The sequence below is a fragment of the Cyanistes caeruleus genome, chromosome 5 (assembly GCF_971803275.1).
Source record: "Cyanistes caeruleus chromosome 5, bCyaCae1.hap1.1, whole genome shotgun sequence".
NCBI classification, from domain to species: Eukaryota; Metazoa; Chordata; class Aves; order Passeriformes; family Paridae; genus Cyanistes; species Cyanistes caeruleus.
Window position 1 is genome coordinate 7754179 of NC_141705.1, and position 11999 is coordinate 7766177.

An 11999-nucleotide genomic window follows, 5' to 3' on the forward strand; every position below is an offset into this window, starting at 1 on the left:
TTCCCTCACACCGAGGACACCCTCACACCATCTCCGTCCGGCTGCATCGCCCAGCCCACTCCCCTCGCAAATGCAGGGAAAATCCAGCTCGCACATCACGGTGGTGCCTCACGCAATAGCCAAGGATTTGTTTTGGGTCAACGTCGTGAGGGGTTGGTGGCCACCTCAATATACACGCTACAGGAATGTGTACCACATTTCATACCATTAATGGAATCGTAGAACAGTTTGGCTTGAAAAGAATCTTAAAGATAACTTGCTCCAATATTTAGATCTCAACTCCTTAAATAGCTCAAAGTCAACAAACATTTCTTAAGAAAGGCACTCAGAACTTTAGTCTTACTGAGGTTATCCTGACTGCAATGGTACTTAGCCGTAGGCTAGCCAGTTTCATAAAATGACAGAATAGTTTGGGTGGGAAGGGATGCTGAAGACCATTTACTTAAAACTCCTGCCATGGGCAGGGACACCTTCCCCTAGAGCAGGATGCTCAGAGCCCCATCCAGCCTGGCCTTGAACAGGATCCCTTCCAGGGTTGGGACATCCACAGCTTCTCTGGTCAGCCTCTCCACCCTGGTGCCTCACCACCCTCAGAGTGAAGAATTTCTTCCCCTCTACCTAATCTGAACCTACTATTCCCTTTTAGTTTAAAGCCATTCTCCCTTCTCTTATCATGCCATGGCCTTGTCAAAAGTTCCTCTCCAGCTCTCTCGGAGACCCTTTAGGTACTGGAAGGTGCTGCAAGGTCTCCCCGGAGCCTTCTCTTCTCCAGCCTGAGTGCCTCTTGCTCTCTCAGCCTGTCTCCATAGCAGTGGTGCTCCAGTCCTCTAAATGTCTTCATGGCTGTCCTCTGGACGCACTCCAGTAGGTCCTCTACTACAGGAATGTGATATAGGAATGTGATAGATTCTTTATTACTGGTGTTTGGTAATAAATCTGAGCAAGGTCACAATTAAATAAATGTTTTCTATAGGACACAACATTGCTACATGCCAGTGCTTCCTTGGAAAGACAAATTTTTTGTCATTGCCCCTGCTGATTTCATGACATCCAGTGTCACTCCTTCCCATCTGATAGTTGTAAAAAGTATCTGGAGGCCTTTTTTCCCCTGAAGTTCTTACAGAGATTTCATACACACCTTCATCCATTTATGCAATCCTCTGCATTCAGGCTGTAGTAGGAAAATCCATCCAAGGAGGACTTACCATGTACACCTTCAGGAGAATTTAAGCCCTATTTGTATTTATTCTCATGTTCTCAGGTAAGACACTGCATACAGATAAGCCAGACCGATTTCCACCCATACAAAGTTTTACCTGGTAAACATAACTTTAAAATTAAAACCAGAAGTCTTACAAAGAATCTACTGTATTTTTATTAAGCTCTTCAGAGAGTTTTAAGAATAACTGCATGTATTCATTAAGCCTTTTCCTTAAGGGCTATCCAAATAAAACTGTTCATTTTAAACAGGTAAGCTGTCTAGCAAAAAAAAACCAAACAAAATCCACCAACCCCAAAAACCACAAATAAGAAATCCTGCAGTATGTCTTTGGGAGAAAATGTTTTGTAATTTGTGTATAAGCTTGAGTATTTATATCTCAAGTCCTTAAACAGCTCAAAGTCAACAAACATTTCTTTAAAAATGGCACTGAGAACCTCAGTCTTACTGAGGTTTGTCCTGACTGGAATGGTGCTTAGCTGCAGTTTAGCAATATCAGAGAAAGGTTTGAGTTGGAAAGGCCCTTAAAGATCATCCAGTTCTAACTCTGCCATGGGCAGGGACACTTTCCACCAGATCAGGTTGCTCAAAGTCCTGTTCAATCCCTTTAGCACTTCCAAGAATGAGGCAGCCACTTTTCTGGGCAACTTGGTCCAGTTTCAACACAATAAAAACAGTCACACTGCAGAGATCACATTATAACTTTGTATTTTGGTTTCAAGCTATGACAAACCTCATGGTAGAAAAACTGTATTCATGTAAAGGATTAAAAATATCTCCTGCTTGGAAAAAAGTCTTTTTTGGGTTGACAAATTATGTTAACCTAAAAAAAACAACAGATAACATTTTCCCCAGTATCTTCTGGAACACTGCAATTACAGAACTAATACAGCTGGAGAAATAAATAATATAGGTGTGACTCATGTTCTGAAAGACCTGTTGACCTGCACCACACTGGGAAATTTGGGCTATACATGATACACTCCTATGGAGTACTTAAACTAACACAGTCCACCCACAGACTGTCTTTAGTTTAATGACATCACATGTATATAATATACCTCAGATTACTAGCACTGCCCACCCACAAGTCAGTGATGTGGAAAAGCATACACACAGCTGGAAATGCAAAACTAAATCACTATTTGTGATTTACACACAATAATAAAAAAAAAGTTCAGTAAATAGTCTAGCCACTTGCATTACTTGGGTTTTTTTTTTTCTGTTGGTTTGTTGTTTTGTTTTCACAAAATGCTGTAAGAAAACTTATTCTAAACCCTATCCTCTTGTTTAAGAAATGCATCAAGATTGTGTGGGAGGCAGTGGTGTGTTCTGTACTGCAAACAGAGAGGATCTTCTCTAGAAGTGACCATACATGTGCATGTAGCTCTTTGGATGATAACCTGAAGCTATCACAAAGACAAATGTCTATTTTTGTACCCTATTATTTTCATGTTCATAAGAATTTTTAACAACTTGTTTCTCTAACACAGTATTTAAGAAGCTCACAAACACTGGAGGCATGTCAGATTATTTTGAGAATTTAACTTTACAACTGGATTAAAGAATAACAAAAGCATCAATGAAGTATAATCAAAACAATTTTCTCAGTTAGCCCTTTATTAAAGAATCAAAACCCAAGATAAATTTAAAAATGTAAAGAATTTAACCTACGTTAAAACCTGAAAAAACAACAGTACTGCAAATATAGAAGGATAACCTTATTCCATCCAAAATGTAAGAAAAGAAAACAGGGGTTTAAACAAAATTAAAATCCAGAAGCTGACATCAGGTGAGTAAAATCCACAGTTACAGGTAAAAGTGGAAAGGAACTGAAAAGATTTACATCTGTTTTTAACACTGTAAAAGAAACTTTTAGAGTTTGTACCCTGGTAGAACATGAAGTCTCAGAAAGAGATCTAGCAGGCCTTTAACCAAACCCATTATGAAATAGTCAAATTAAAAAAGTAAAAACATACCCAAGTTACTACTCATCGTATTAGGCAAACATCTAGAATGCAAAATTTGGCTCGGCAAGTTGGGCAAGGCACTTGGCTCGACAGCCAGGTCTCTGGGTGCTGCTGGTCCTGTCTGCTGGCAAACCACTTGCCCATGCAGGTGAGGCACCACATGGGCCGGCAGTAGCACTGCTGGCATTCCCCCTCGTTTGGCTCCTGGCAGTTCTTGATGAGCTTGATGTTGGCAATAGTCTGCATACACCCTATGCATGGCTCCAGCTCCTGAGGGAGGAGAAAAACCATCAGAATTGTGAACTGCACAGAATTGCTCCTGTTACTGCTTTTCAAAGGCTTTTAGAAAATCATCTGTGGCAGAATAATCAAGGCAGAACTGCCCCACCAGAGGGAATCAAATGGTTTTATTAGAACACTGTAATGAATGACAGCAAAGCTTCTCTTTGAACAGAAAACCCAGAACTGCTGCATGAGACTAATGATTAAACAAAAATGACTGAAAAATAAACATTCATTCACTCTCTGAAGAGCTTCCAGCAGCCACAGCAAGGTAAGCAAGTAGCCAGCTTTGTCATTCAAACTATTTTTCAAAAAACATACTAGTATAAAAGAAGGAAAACAAACCAAGCAAACAGTTCTTACCACCTAAAATACCAAACATCTGTTCCTATCTTCCATCTTTCTAAGAGACATAAACGAGGAAACCAGGACTGGACTCAGCAAAGGACGCTCATCCTGAGGGCCCTGAAACTTTATTTTTCTTGGATAAAACTGGAATAACTGATTTTTCCCATAGTTAATTATGCCACATGAACTTGCAGTTGCATATGGGAACTTCTTGCTATGAAGTGTTTTACAATTAATAAAAAATAATTAGCATTTCCCACATGTTTTCCAGCTGCTCAAGAACTTGACAAAGCTCAAAAGACAACACACTGAATAGGCACAGAGACCTGAATTTGTTCAAAAAAATGCTCCTGGTGGAACAAAAAACAGCGCTTTCCATGGTCTCTAGTTCCCATCTCCAGTGACTCTTCCTTTGACAGCTCAACTGTCTGTTCAGCTGGGCTGTGGAGCAGATCCAGATGAACACAAGCCACTCAGCTTTAACTTGTCATATTAGGTCTTAGCTTTTAAGCAGGAAAAATTCTAGCATAGAAAGAATAACTAACTTTTTCAACATATTAATGGAGCTTCAGAATAGCAAAAAAATCAATGTGGTATTTTTGACATCATCAGTGATGTCATTTATCACTCAATGTCAAACCCGAGTCCAGAAGTTCAGCTGCCAATTAAATGTGTCACAAATTAAATGCTTTGCAAGAAATCAGCTTTAATATCTTCTATTTATTGTGACTAGCCCTTTTTGCTGGAAGTGCCATGAGAACATACAACATAATGTGCAGACACACCTGATCCAGTTTTATTTTAGCTAGTTCATAAACTATATAAGCTGTGCAACACTACCACAGATACCACTCACTCCATCAGCTGAACCACTGGACTCAGACTCCCTGCAGGGCCACCAGTACTGCTTTAATTGGCTCCCTCTGGTACACTGGACAGTGCTCCAGTCACACCTCCAACTGCTGCACAAGTAGAATAATGACCAGGTCTCTGTGAGTATTAATGAAGGTAGGACTCTGTGCTGTTATAATTAACACCATATAATAGCCATAATAACTAAAGCGAACCCCAATTAAGAATCATTAGTTTATTTCAGCAGAAGATCCAACAAAACCTGGCTGTCTAGAAAAGCCAGCTGTATTGGAGCAAACTGCCTAAAGAACAGCAACAGCAGCTGTGGCTCTGGCTCCCCATAAACTTTCTGCAAGTGCAATGTCATAATTTCCAAATGCATTCATGTAATATTTTTGTAGACATTATTACAGGAGACTTTATTTCACTATGTTATTTCTCATGTCTCAAAACTGTAATGCTAACAATACAGTGTGTTCCTTGTAGCAGGAACAGAAGCAGCAGCCAGAGTTATGTGTATGATGAGTTTACTGACACAGCAGGTGAGCATTTGTGAGGGAAGGATCACCCTGAATGAGCAAAGAGCACTTGGGTTTCTGGCATCACTGACCAGGGAGGCCTGACTGGAGTCAGCCTTGGCTGTGCAGACCCTAAGAAGTTGTGCTTGGCTGCATCTTCTCAGGAAGTTAAGGAATCTAGGCCATGTCTTATCAGGGGCCAACGAGAGGAAGCGGTAAGTCCTACAGCTGTACACCCACACCAAGGGGCACTCTAACCACCAGTCATAAGTAAGGGACTGCATCCCCCAAGCCCATGGAACTCTCCTGTAGGGCAGCCTCAGATAGGTAGGAGATCTCTCAAAGGACCTCTTGAGATCAAGAGGTCCCTTACTTGGTATCTGTTATCTACAGCAAGGTAAGTAATAGTTTATATTTGATGTAATACATATTGAATGCAAGCTAGCTGATTTATTAGAAGTGTAATGAGTAATAGGGTGTTTAACTGCTGTTCACTTACTATTTAATTACTGACTGAATACTGTTTAATTATTAAATGAGGATTATTAAGCAGTAATAACATAATAATAATTTGTCATTTAATCCACATTTTTACTTAAACCTTTTTGTTAATCTCACAACAATGAATTCTCTTAGTAATTCACCTGAGATAGCCCTAGGTAAACATTTATCATTTACACAGTAATCACAGGCACATCCACATTGAAAGTAAAATTGTTACAGTGTCACACAGATAGAAAGTTTCACCTGAGTACTTGGAACATGGTATGTCTGGTTTATTTCCACCAGAGATGTAAAGGTTTCTAAAAATAAATCACTAAGGCTTTGATGGATCACAACATTAGCTGCATTGCTGATAGGAGCACGGAGCTTCTCCCGGAGCTCCCCATACTCTGTGGAGTTCAACCTGAAGAAGAAAAGATGGAGAAAAATATTACTATGATTATCCACACAAATACCTTGATAGTACCTTGCAGAGGTTAACATCAATGAAGCAAATCCACAGAAAAGCTGGTACTTATTGGTCAGAATAAATACACAACATTGTGTTTTCTTGTTTTCTTCTGCTGTTCAGCTATTTGTTTTGGCACAACTTCATCAGCAGAACATGCTGTCCTCATTCATATCTGTGTAAGACTGACAGCAGGGTATGTCAGAGATCAGCTAAAACATTATACAAAAATAAGAGCTCTTGAAGTAATCGGCATGAACAAAAGCAATATAGGTACATAAATCATGCATTAACTGCAAAGTGCTGTTTGCACCATTTCTGTCACCTTTTTAATGCCTATTTACTTCAATGTTATTTAAATTCTCAATTATAAACTCCTGAGGAGTTTAGTTAAGAGAAATTAGTTGTATCATGCAGCAGGCACCACAAGGTGATATAGTACTACATAAATAGCTAAAGTGTCAATCTATCAGGTTCTGTAATTTTATGATACAATTTTAGATTGTATCATAACATAATCCCAGAAATTTCACAAAGGTCACAAACCACTGCTGATTTCAGGCTGCAGCAAGCTTTGTTTCACACAAGTTGCTTCTGTAAATTAAAGTGATGCCTGCAAGTGGCACCTGCGACCTCACACAGATGACAGTGACACTTCCCTGTTGTCATCCCTTTTTACCATAAGAGTTCTGAACTGTAGTGTCAGAACTCTCCAGCTCAATGCTTCCACTCATTAAACAGCTTTCATGGAGAAGTCCTGGGAAGACTGCCCTCATTTTCCCATCACTCACTGAGTTCCCAAAGACCAGCACAATGCAAGGCTGGCTTAGCTCTAGCTCTCAGCGGTCTCCATTCTTTTTACTGCTATGGGATAATGTAATTTAACAGATGCTATCCATGCAAATCACAGAGACATTTATACACAGAGGAACAACTCACACTGAACATGCAGGGGAACCGTGGCCCACCTGCACAGAAGCATTTTTCCTCCAAAAACATCTCACTGTATTTGATTCTGATTCTGGATATATACAATGATCCTGTATGATTCTTCTACATTCTAGCAGAGATTTACTATTACTGACATCTTATTAAAACAGCTTTTAAACACTGTTCTTGATGCTATTCTGTTTAGTCACAAAATGCATTTTGGACTTAGGACTTTTTTCCCTAAAAGGAGTTGTCAAACAAATCACAATTTTCTCAGCTGGGGATATAGTTTTACCACTCTGGCATTGAAGTGCTTGCAGAATCATTAGTTGTTTAATACTAATTTGGTCACCACTGTCACAGGTCTATAAAAGTATCTTTTCTTAGCACTGTCATGCTTACCTTAACCAACCTCTTGTTCTGAGTTCTGTTCAGCTGGATTTCTACCATAATCACTTCTTTCCCTTCCTCATGCTTGCCCCACTGCACACATACAAGTCCGGTGATGTGCCTCCTTTTAATTACCTAATAAATGCTCCTGACATACAAATTTATAGCAAGAAGACAGTCAAATACCTTTTCAAATATAGTTTTAGGAGCACTAACATGGTTCTTAATAATACAACAAGAAAGAGGTTTCTGCTTGTACTTTAGCCTGGTTACACAGAGACTGCTGAGATAAACAGCACAGGCCCTTGCAAAACAAGCCCTAACATTCACAATTGTTATGATTTACTGCTATGAGAACACATAAATCAGAAAAGGACCAAAATTTTTTCCTTGTTATAGGGGCAGTTGGCTTGCAATAGCTCAGTGAGAACTCTTCTGAGCAGTGACAAAATTATCAGCCTTAAGCATGAGGAAAATCCAAAGTTGTGGATGAACAGCAGACAGTTTTAGACAAATAACTATTTCTCCTCACCCAAAATTCAGAAGATCAAAAATTCTACCTTTCGTTCCTGTTCTCCATCTCTCACCTAATTTTATCCAGCTACTTCTTTTTGCATCCAGTACAATCCTCTCCCTAAGAATGGATCAAAGAGGCCAATCCCTTTGTTTATCCATTTTGTATTCAGTGTTGCATGTGTATGAAGCTAAACAACCTGCACTGCATGGCAGAACTGCACATACAAAAGCCCTGACCACAGCAGGCAGGGACCAGAAAGGAAGGGATGAGACCAGGGAGTCTGCAGGTTGGGCACAGAAGTGCTCCCTCAGCACCGTCAAACAGCACACAGGTAACATAACAGGTTTAGCAGTTGTTTTACCTGATATCGAATGCCTTGATGTAGGGATTAACACTGGCAACTCGGATGGTGAGGAATTGCACAGGCACGTTGGAGTCTGGGGTGAGCTCGTGCTGTCTGGAATCTGTCACCGTCAGGTGAATGTCCTGCTGCTGGGCAACATGTAAACAGTAGGTGGTCACTTTAATCACCCACGTGTCCGTAACGATCACCCTCGCTCCTGGAGCTCCGGTAGCGAATTTATCGATTCTCCTAAATTCTGTGTTGATGGAAGAAGCTACTGCCCTCCAACCCGACTGCGGGAGAGCGTGAACAGCGAGTGTCCGGGCTAGCGGGTGATTATTCCAGCCTTTCCGTGACCAGTAATATGCCAGGGCACTGGTGACTGCTGGGAGGAGAATGGCGAAGAAGAAGAAAGTTTTCCACTCTTTTGAAGCCAGGTAGAAAAAACAAAGATGTTTTTCAGGTGCAGCAAAGCACATACCAAGGTAATAACCTGCAAGGAAAAAAACTTACTTTCAGAAGACAATTAAGTACCTGAAAATACAGATACCCTGAATCATATGGTTATCTAACCAGTGAGCTCACCTCCAAGAGAAGTACTGTACTTCTGGATGACTTCAAATTCAAGCTTCCTGTCTTAAGCAAGCTGAGATAAATTCTTAGGCATCACCGATTCTTACCAGAATTTTATACCTAAAGGAAAGTGATCTGAATTTGGTTGCTGAAAAAAATTACCTGCAAGATGCCGTTTAGTTTTAGTAGAATTATATGGCTAAAGGAAGCTGATTTACATTCCTTGGTTATATCACAGATCACAGAAGATGATGAGCTGGAAGAGAGTCACAAGGATCATCAAGTCCAACACTCAGTCCTGCATAGGACACCCCAAGAGTCACACCACGTGTGTGAGCATCCTCAAACTCCATCAGGCTTAATGCTGTGGCTCCTGCCCTGGGGAGCCTGTTCCAGTGCCCAACCACCCTCTGGGGAAAGGACATTTTTCTAATATTGAACCTAAATCTCCCCTGACATAACATCAGGTCCTGTCACTGCCACCAGAGAGAAGAGATCAGTGTCTGTCCCTCCTCTTCCCCTCTCGAGGAATCTGTAACTGCACTGAGGTCTCCCCTCAGTCCCCTCCAGGCTGAACAGACCAAATGCCCTCAGCCTCTCCTCACACGGCTTCTCCTCAAGGCCCTTCACCATCTTTGTTGCTCTCCTTTGGACACTCTCTAATAGTTTAATGTTTTTCTTTTATTGTGGCACCCAAAGCTGCCCCCAGCACTGGAGGTGAGGCCGCCCCAGCCCAGAGCAGAGCGGGACAATCCCTGCCTTGCCCGGCTGTGCTGCTGTGCCTGATGTCCCCAGCATAGGGATGTCCCTCCTGGCTGCCAGGGCACTGCTGGCTCAGTTAACTTGCCCCTGAGCAGGGTCCCCGGGTCCCTTTCCATGGCCCTGCTCTCCAGCATCTCACTCCGCAGTCCGTGCTTTAACTGCAGCTCCCCGGTGAGTGCATGTGCTGCGGTGCAGCGCGCTGGTTACAGAGCTCGGGCCGCTCGTTCCATACTCACCCAGGGGCAGCAGGGAGTGCGCCAGCAGCGTGCCGGTGCTGCGCCGCAGGTGGTACTGCACGAAGGCCGCGTCCTCGCTGCCCAGCCAGCCCGACAGCAGGCTCTGCACCGTCAGCCCCGCCGAGCGCACCTCGTCGGGCGGGAACACGAAGCACACGGCGAACACCAGGTAGGCCAGCGTGAAGGTCACCGCGGGGCTCTCCATGCTGCGCCCCGTGGGGCGCCGGGGTCCCCGGGAGCGGTAATCCCCGCCGCAGCCCCGGATGCTCCAGCGGGGAGCGCTGCTTCCCGCCGCCCCAGCGCTAGTTCCCCGCCTAGCCCCGGATGTTCCAGCGGCAGTTCCCCGCCTAGCCCCGGATGTTCCAGCGGCAGTTCCCCGCCTAGCCCCGGATGTTCCAGCGGCAGTTCCCCGCCTAGCCCCGGATGTTCCAGCGGCAGTTCCCCGCCTAGCCCCGGATGTTCCAGCGGCAGTTCCCCGCCTAGCCCCGGATGTTCCAGCGGCAGTTCCCCGCCTAGCCCCGGATGTTCCAGCGGCAGTTCCCCGCCTAGCCCCGGATGTTCCAGCGGTAGTTCCCGCCGCACCCCCGGATGCGCGGCGCGGGCGCTGCCGGGCTGGCGGGGACGCTTCTTACTGATGGTCCCCGCCCCTCCATCCATCTCCGCCCTGCCCTCCACCCGTCCCCTCCCTCGCCTCCGCCCATCCCCGCCCGTCCGGCCGCGACCCCCGAGCCGCGTCCCCGTTCCAGCGCTGAGCCGGGCCTCGCCCGCACGCCCGCCCCGCCCGGCCGGGACGCGCAGCCCCTGCCCGTGGCCTCCCACACTGTCCGCGCCCCAGGTCATGCTCCACAGGGCTGGCAGAAGGAACCGATTCCAGTTCTTTGTGAACGTAAAAGAGCTCTGTTGGATGATGGCAGCGTCTTTCTGAAGCGGGGAAAAGGCCTGTTTTACTTAAGCGTCGAAAAAAGAAAAAAAGAAACCTTGTTTCGCTTTGTGCATTTTATGTAGTGTTTTTAATATTTTCTCGTAAGGGATGTAGGATCTTAAAATGCCTTAAAGAGAGGCATGATTCAATGTATCTTCGTACACCCCCGAACCCACTAAAGGGAGAGGCCTGGCTGGAATATCTTGTTACTGTTGAAGTACAAATAATAGATAATAGCTTCAAGATTTGCTGTTTCTTACAAAATGTCGGAAATCCCCTGCTCGCACCCCGTTATAACCACAACTTCTATTTCTTTTAGAGAAAGGGGAATAACTATAACTGGAAAAACACGGCAAAGAAAGCAGCATGCGATGCTTTATATATACTACTGCTGATGGAAAACCCAAGACAATAGTAAATGCCACCCAGTAAATGCCACCCTTGGAGTGTGAAATCCTAACGCTGGCAGATGGATGTGTGTTACTGCTGTGATGGAGATCGGGAATTCATGGTGGTTTAGTGACTCTTGAGTAAAATCGTGCATGGATTTTCTGTGCATCTTACTTCATTCTAAAAGATGTCCTTGTTAACGAGTTCATTGTTTTAACAATCATTTCGTTGTTGCTGTCTGGTGACTCATCAGTAAGGACTGTTTTAATGTGCTGAATGGACTATGAAGTTCAGTAATAAAAAACGGGTTGTGGAACAGCAAGTTTTCTTTCTGTGATTTCATGCAAAAGCATGTCGAAGCAGAACAGCTGAGACTGTAGAATAGAAACGTTTGGGTTGGAAAGAGCCTTAAAACTCATCTCATTCCAACCCACTTTGATGGGCAGGGATACCTTCCATTAGCCTAGGTTTCTCAGAGCCCCATCCAGCCTGGCCCTGAGGGCTGCCAGGCACGGGGCCGTGCTCGGGGATACGAGGACACGGTGACACAGGGACACGATGACACGGGGACACGGTGACACAGGGACAGGGGGACACGGGGACATTTGTGCAGCGCGGGGAGTTTGTCCCGGGCGGAGCCGCGCCTGCACTGCCCGCTCTGCCCCGCGCGGGGGCGCACGCTGGGGGGGGTGTGTGGGGGGGGCCGTAACGGTCACGCGTGGCGCTGTCCCCGCCCCTCTCCCTCAGGACGCTCTTCTGATTGGCGGGCGCTCCCCGGACGCCGCTCCCTCATTG

The 11999-nt window shown here is 44.5% G+C and overlaps 1 protein-coding gene and 1 long non-coding RNA gene across 2 annotated transcripts; one reads left to right on the forward strand and one right to left on the reverse strand.

Annotated features, from left to right (window-relative positions):
• Nucleotides 1-1910: 1910 nt before the first annotated feature.
• On the reverse strand, nt 1911-10445 carry TMEM129 (transmembrane protein 129, E3 ubiquitin ligase). Its single transcript, XM_023924640.2, has 4 exons — nt 9893-10445; nt 8340-8814; nt 5937-6096; nt 1911-3459 (listed from the first exon to the last, which is right to left on the reverse strand). The coding sequence occupies exons 1-4, from the start codon at nt 10095-10097 to the stop codon at nt 3211-3213; spliced, it is 1089 nt and encodes a 362-aa protein (XP_023780408.2). The 5' UTR covers nt 10098-10445; the 3' UTR covers nt 1911-3210.
• Nucleotides 9986-11526, forward strand: LOC111928418 (uncharacterized). Its single transcript, XR_015286781.1, has 2 exons — nt 9986-10061; nt 11134-11526. It is a non-coding gene; the product is annotated as an uncharacterized LOC111928418 (long non-coding RNA).
• The last annotated feature ends 473 nt before the right edge of the window (nt 11527-11999 follow it).

What these genes read in the sequence shown, in the direction of transcription:
- TMEM129 (XM_023924640.2), bottom strand. Translation starts at nt 10,097, where the DNA reads ATGGAGAGCCCCGCGGTGACCTTCACGCTGGCCTACCTGGTGTTCGCC. An exon ending in ATCAAGGCATTCGATATCAG is followed by an intron (nt 6,097 to 8,339) that starts GTAAAACAACTG and finishes TTTCTTCTTCAG; the next exon opens with GTTGAACTCCACAGAGTATG. An exon ending in ACCATGTTCCAAGTACTCAG is followed by an intron (nt 3,460 to 5,936) that starts GTGAAACTTTCT and finishes CTCCTCCCTCAG; the next exon opens with GAGCTGGAGCCATGCATAGG.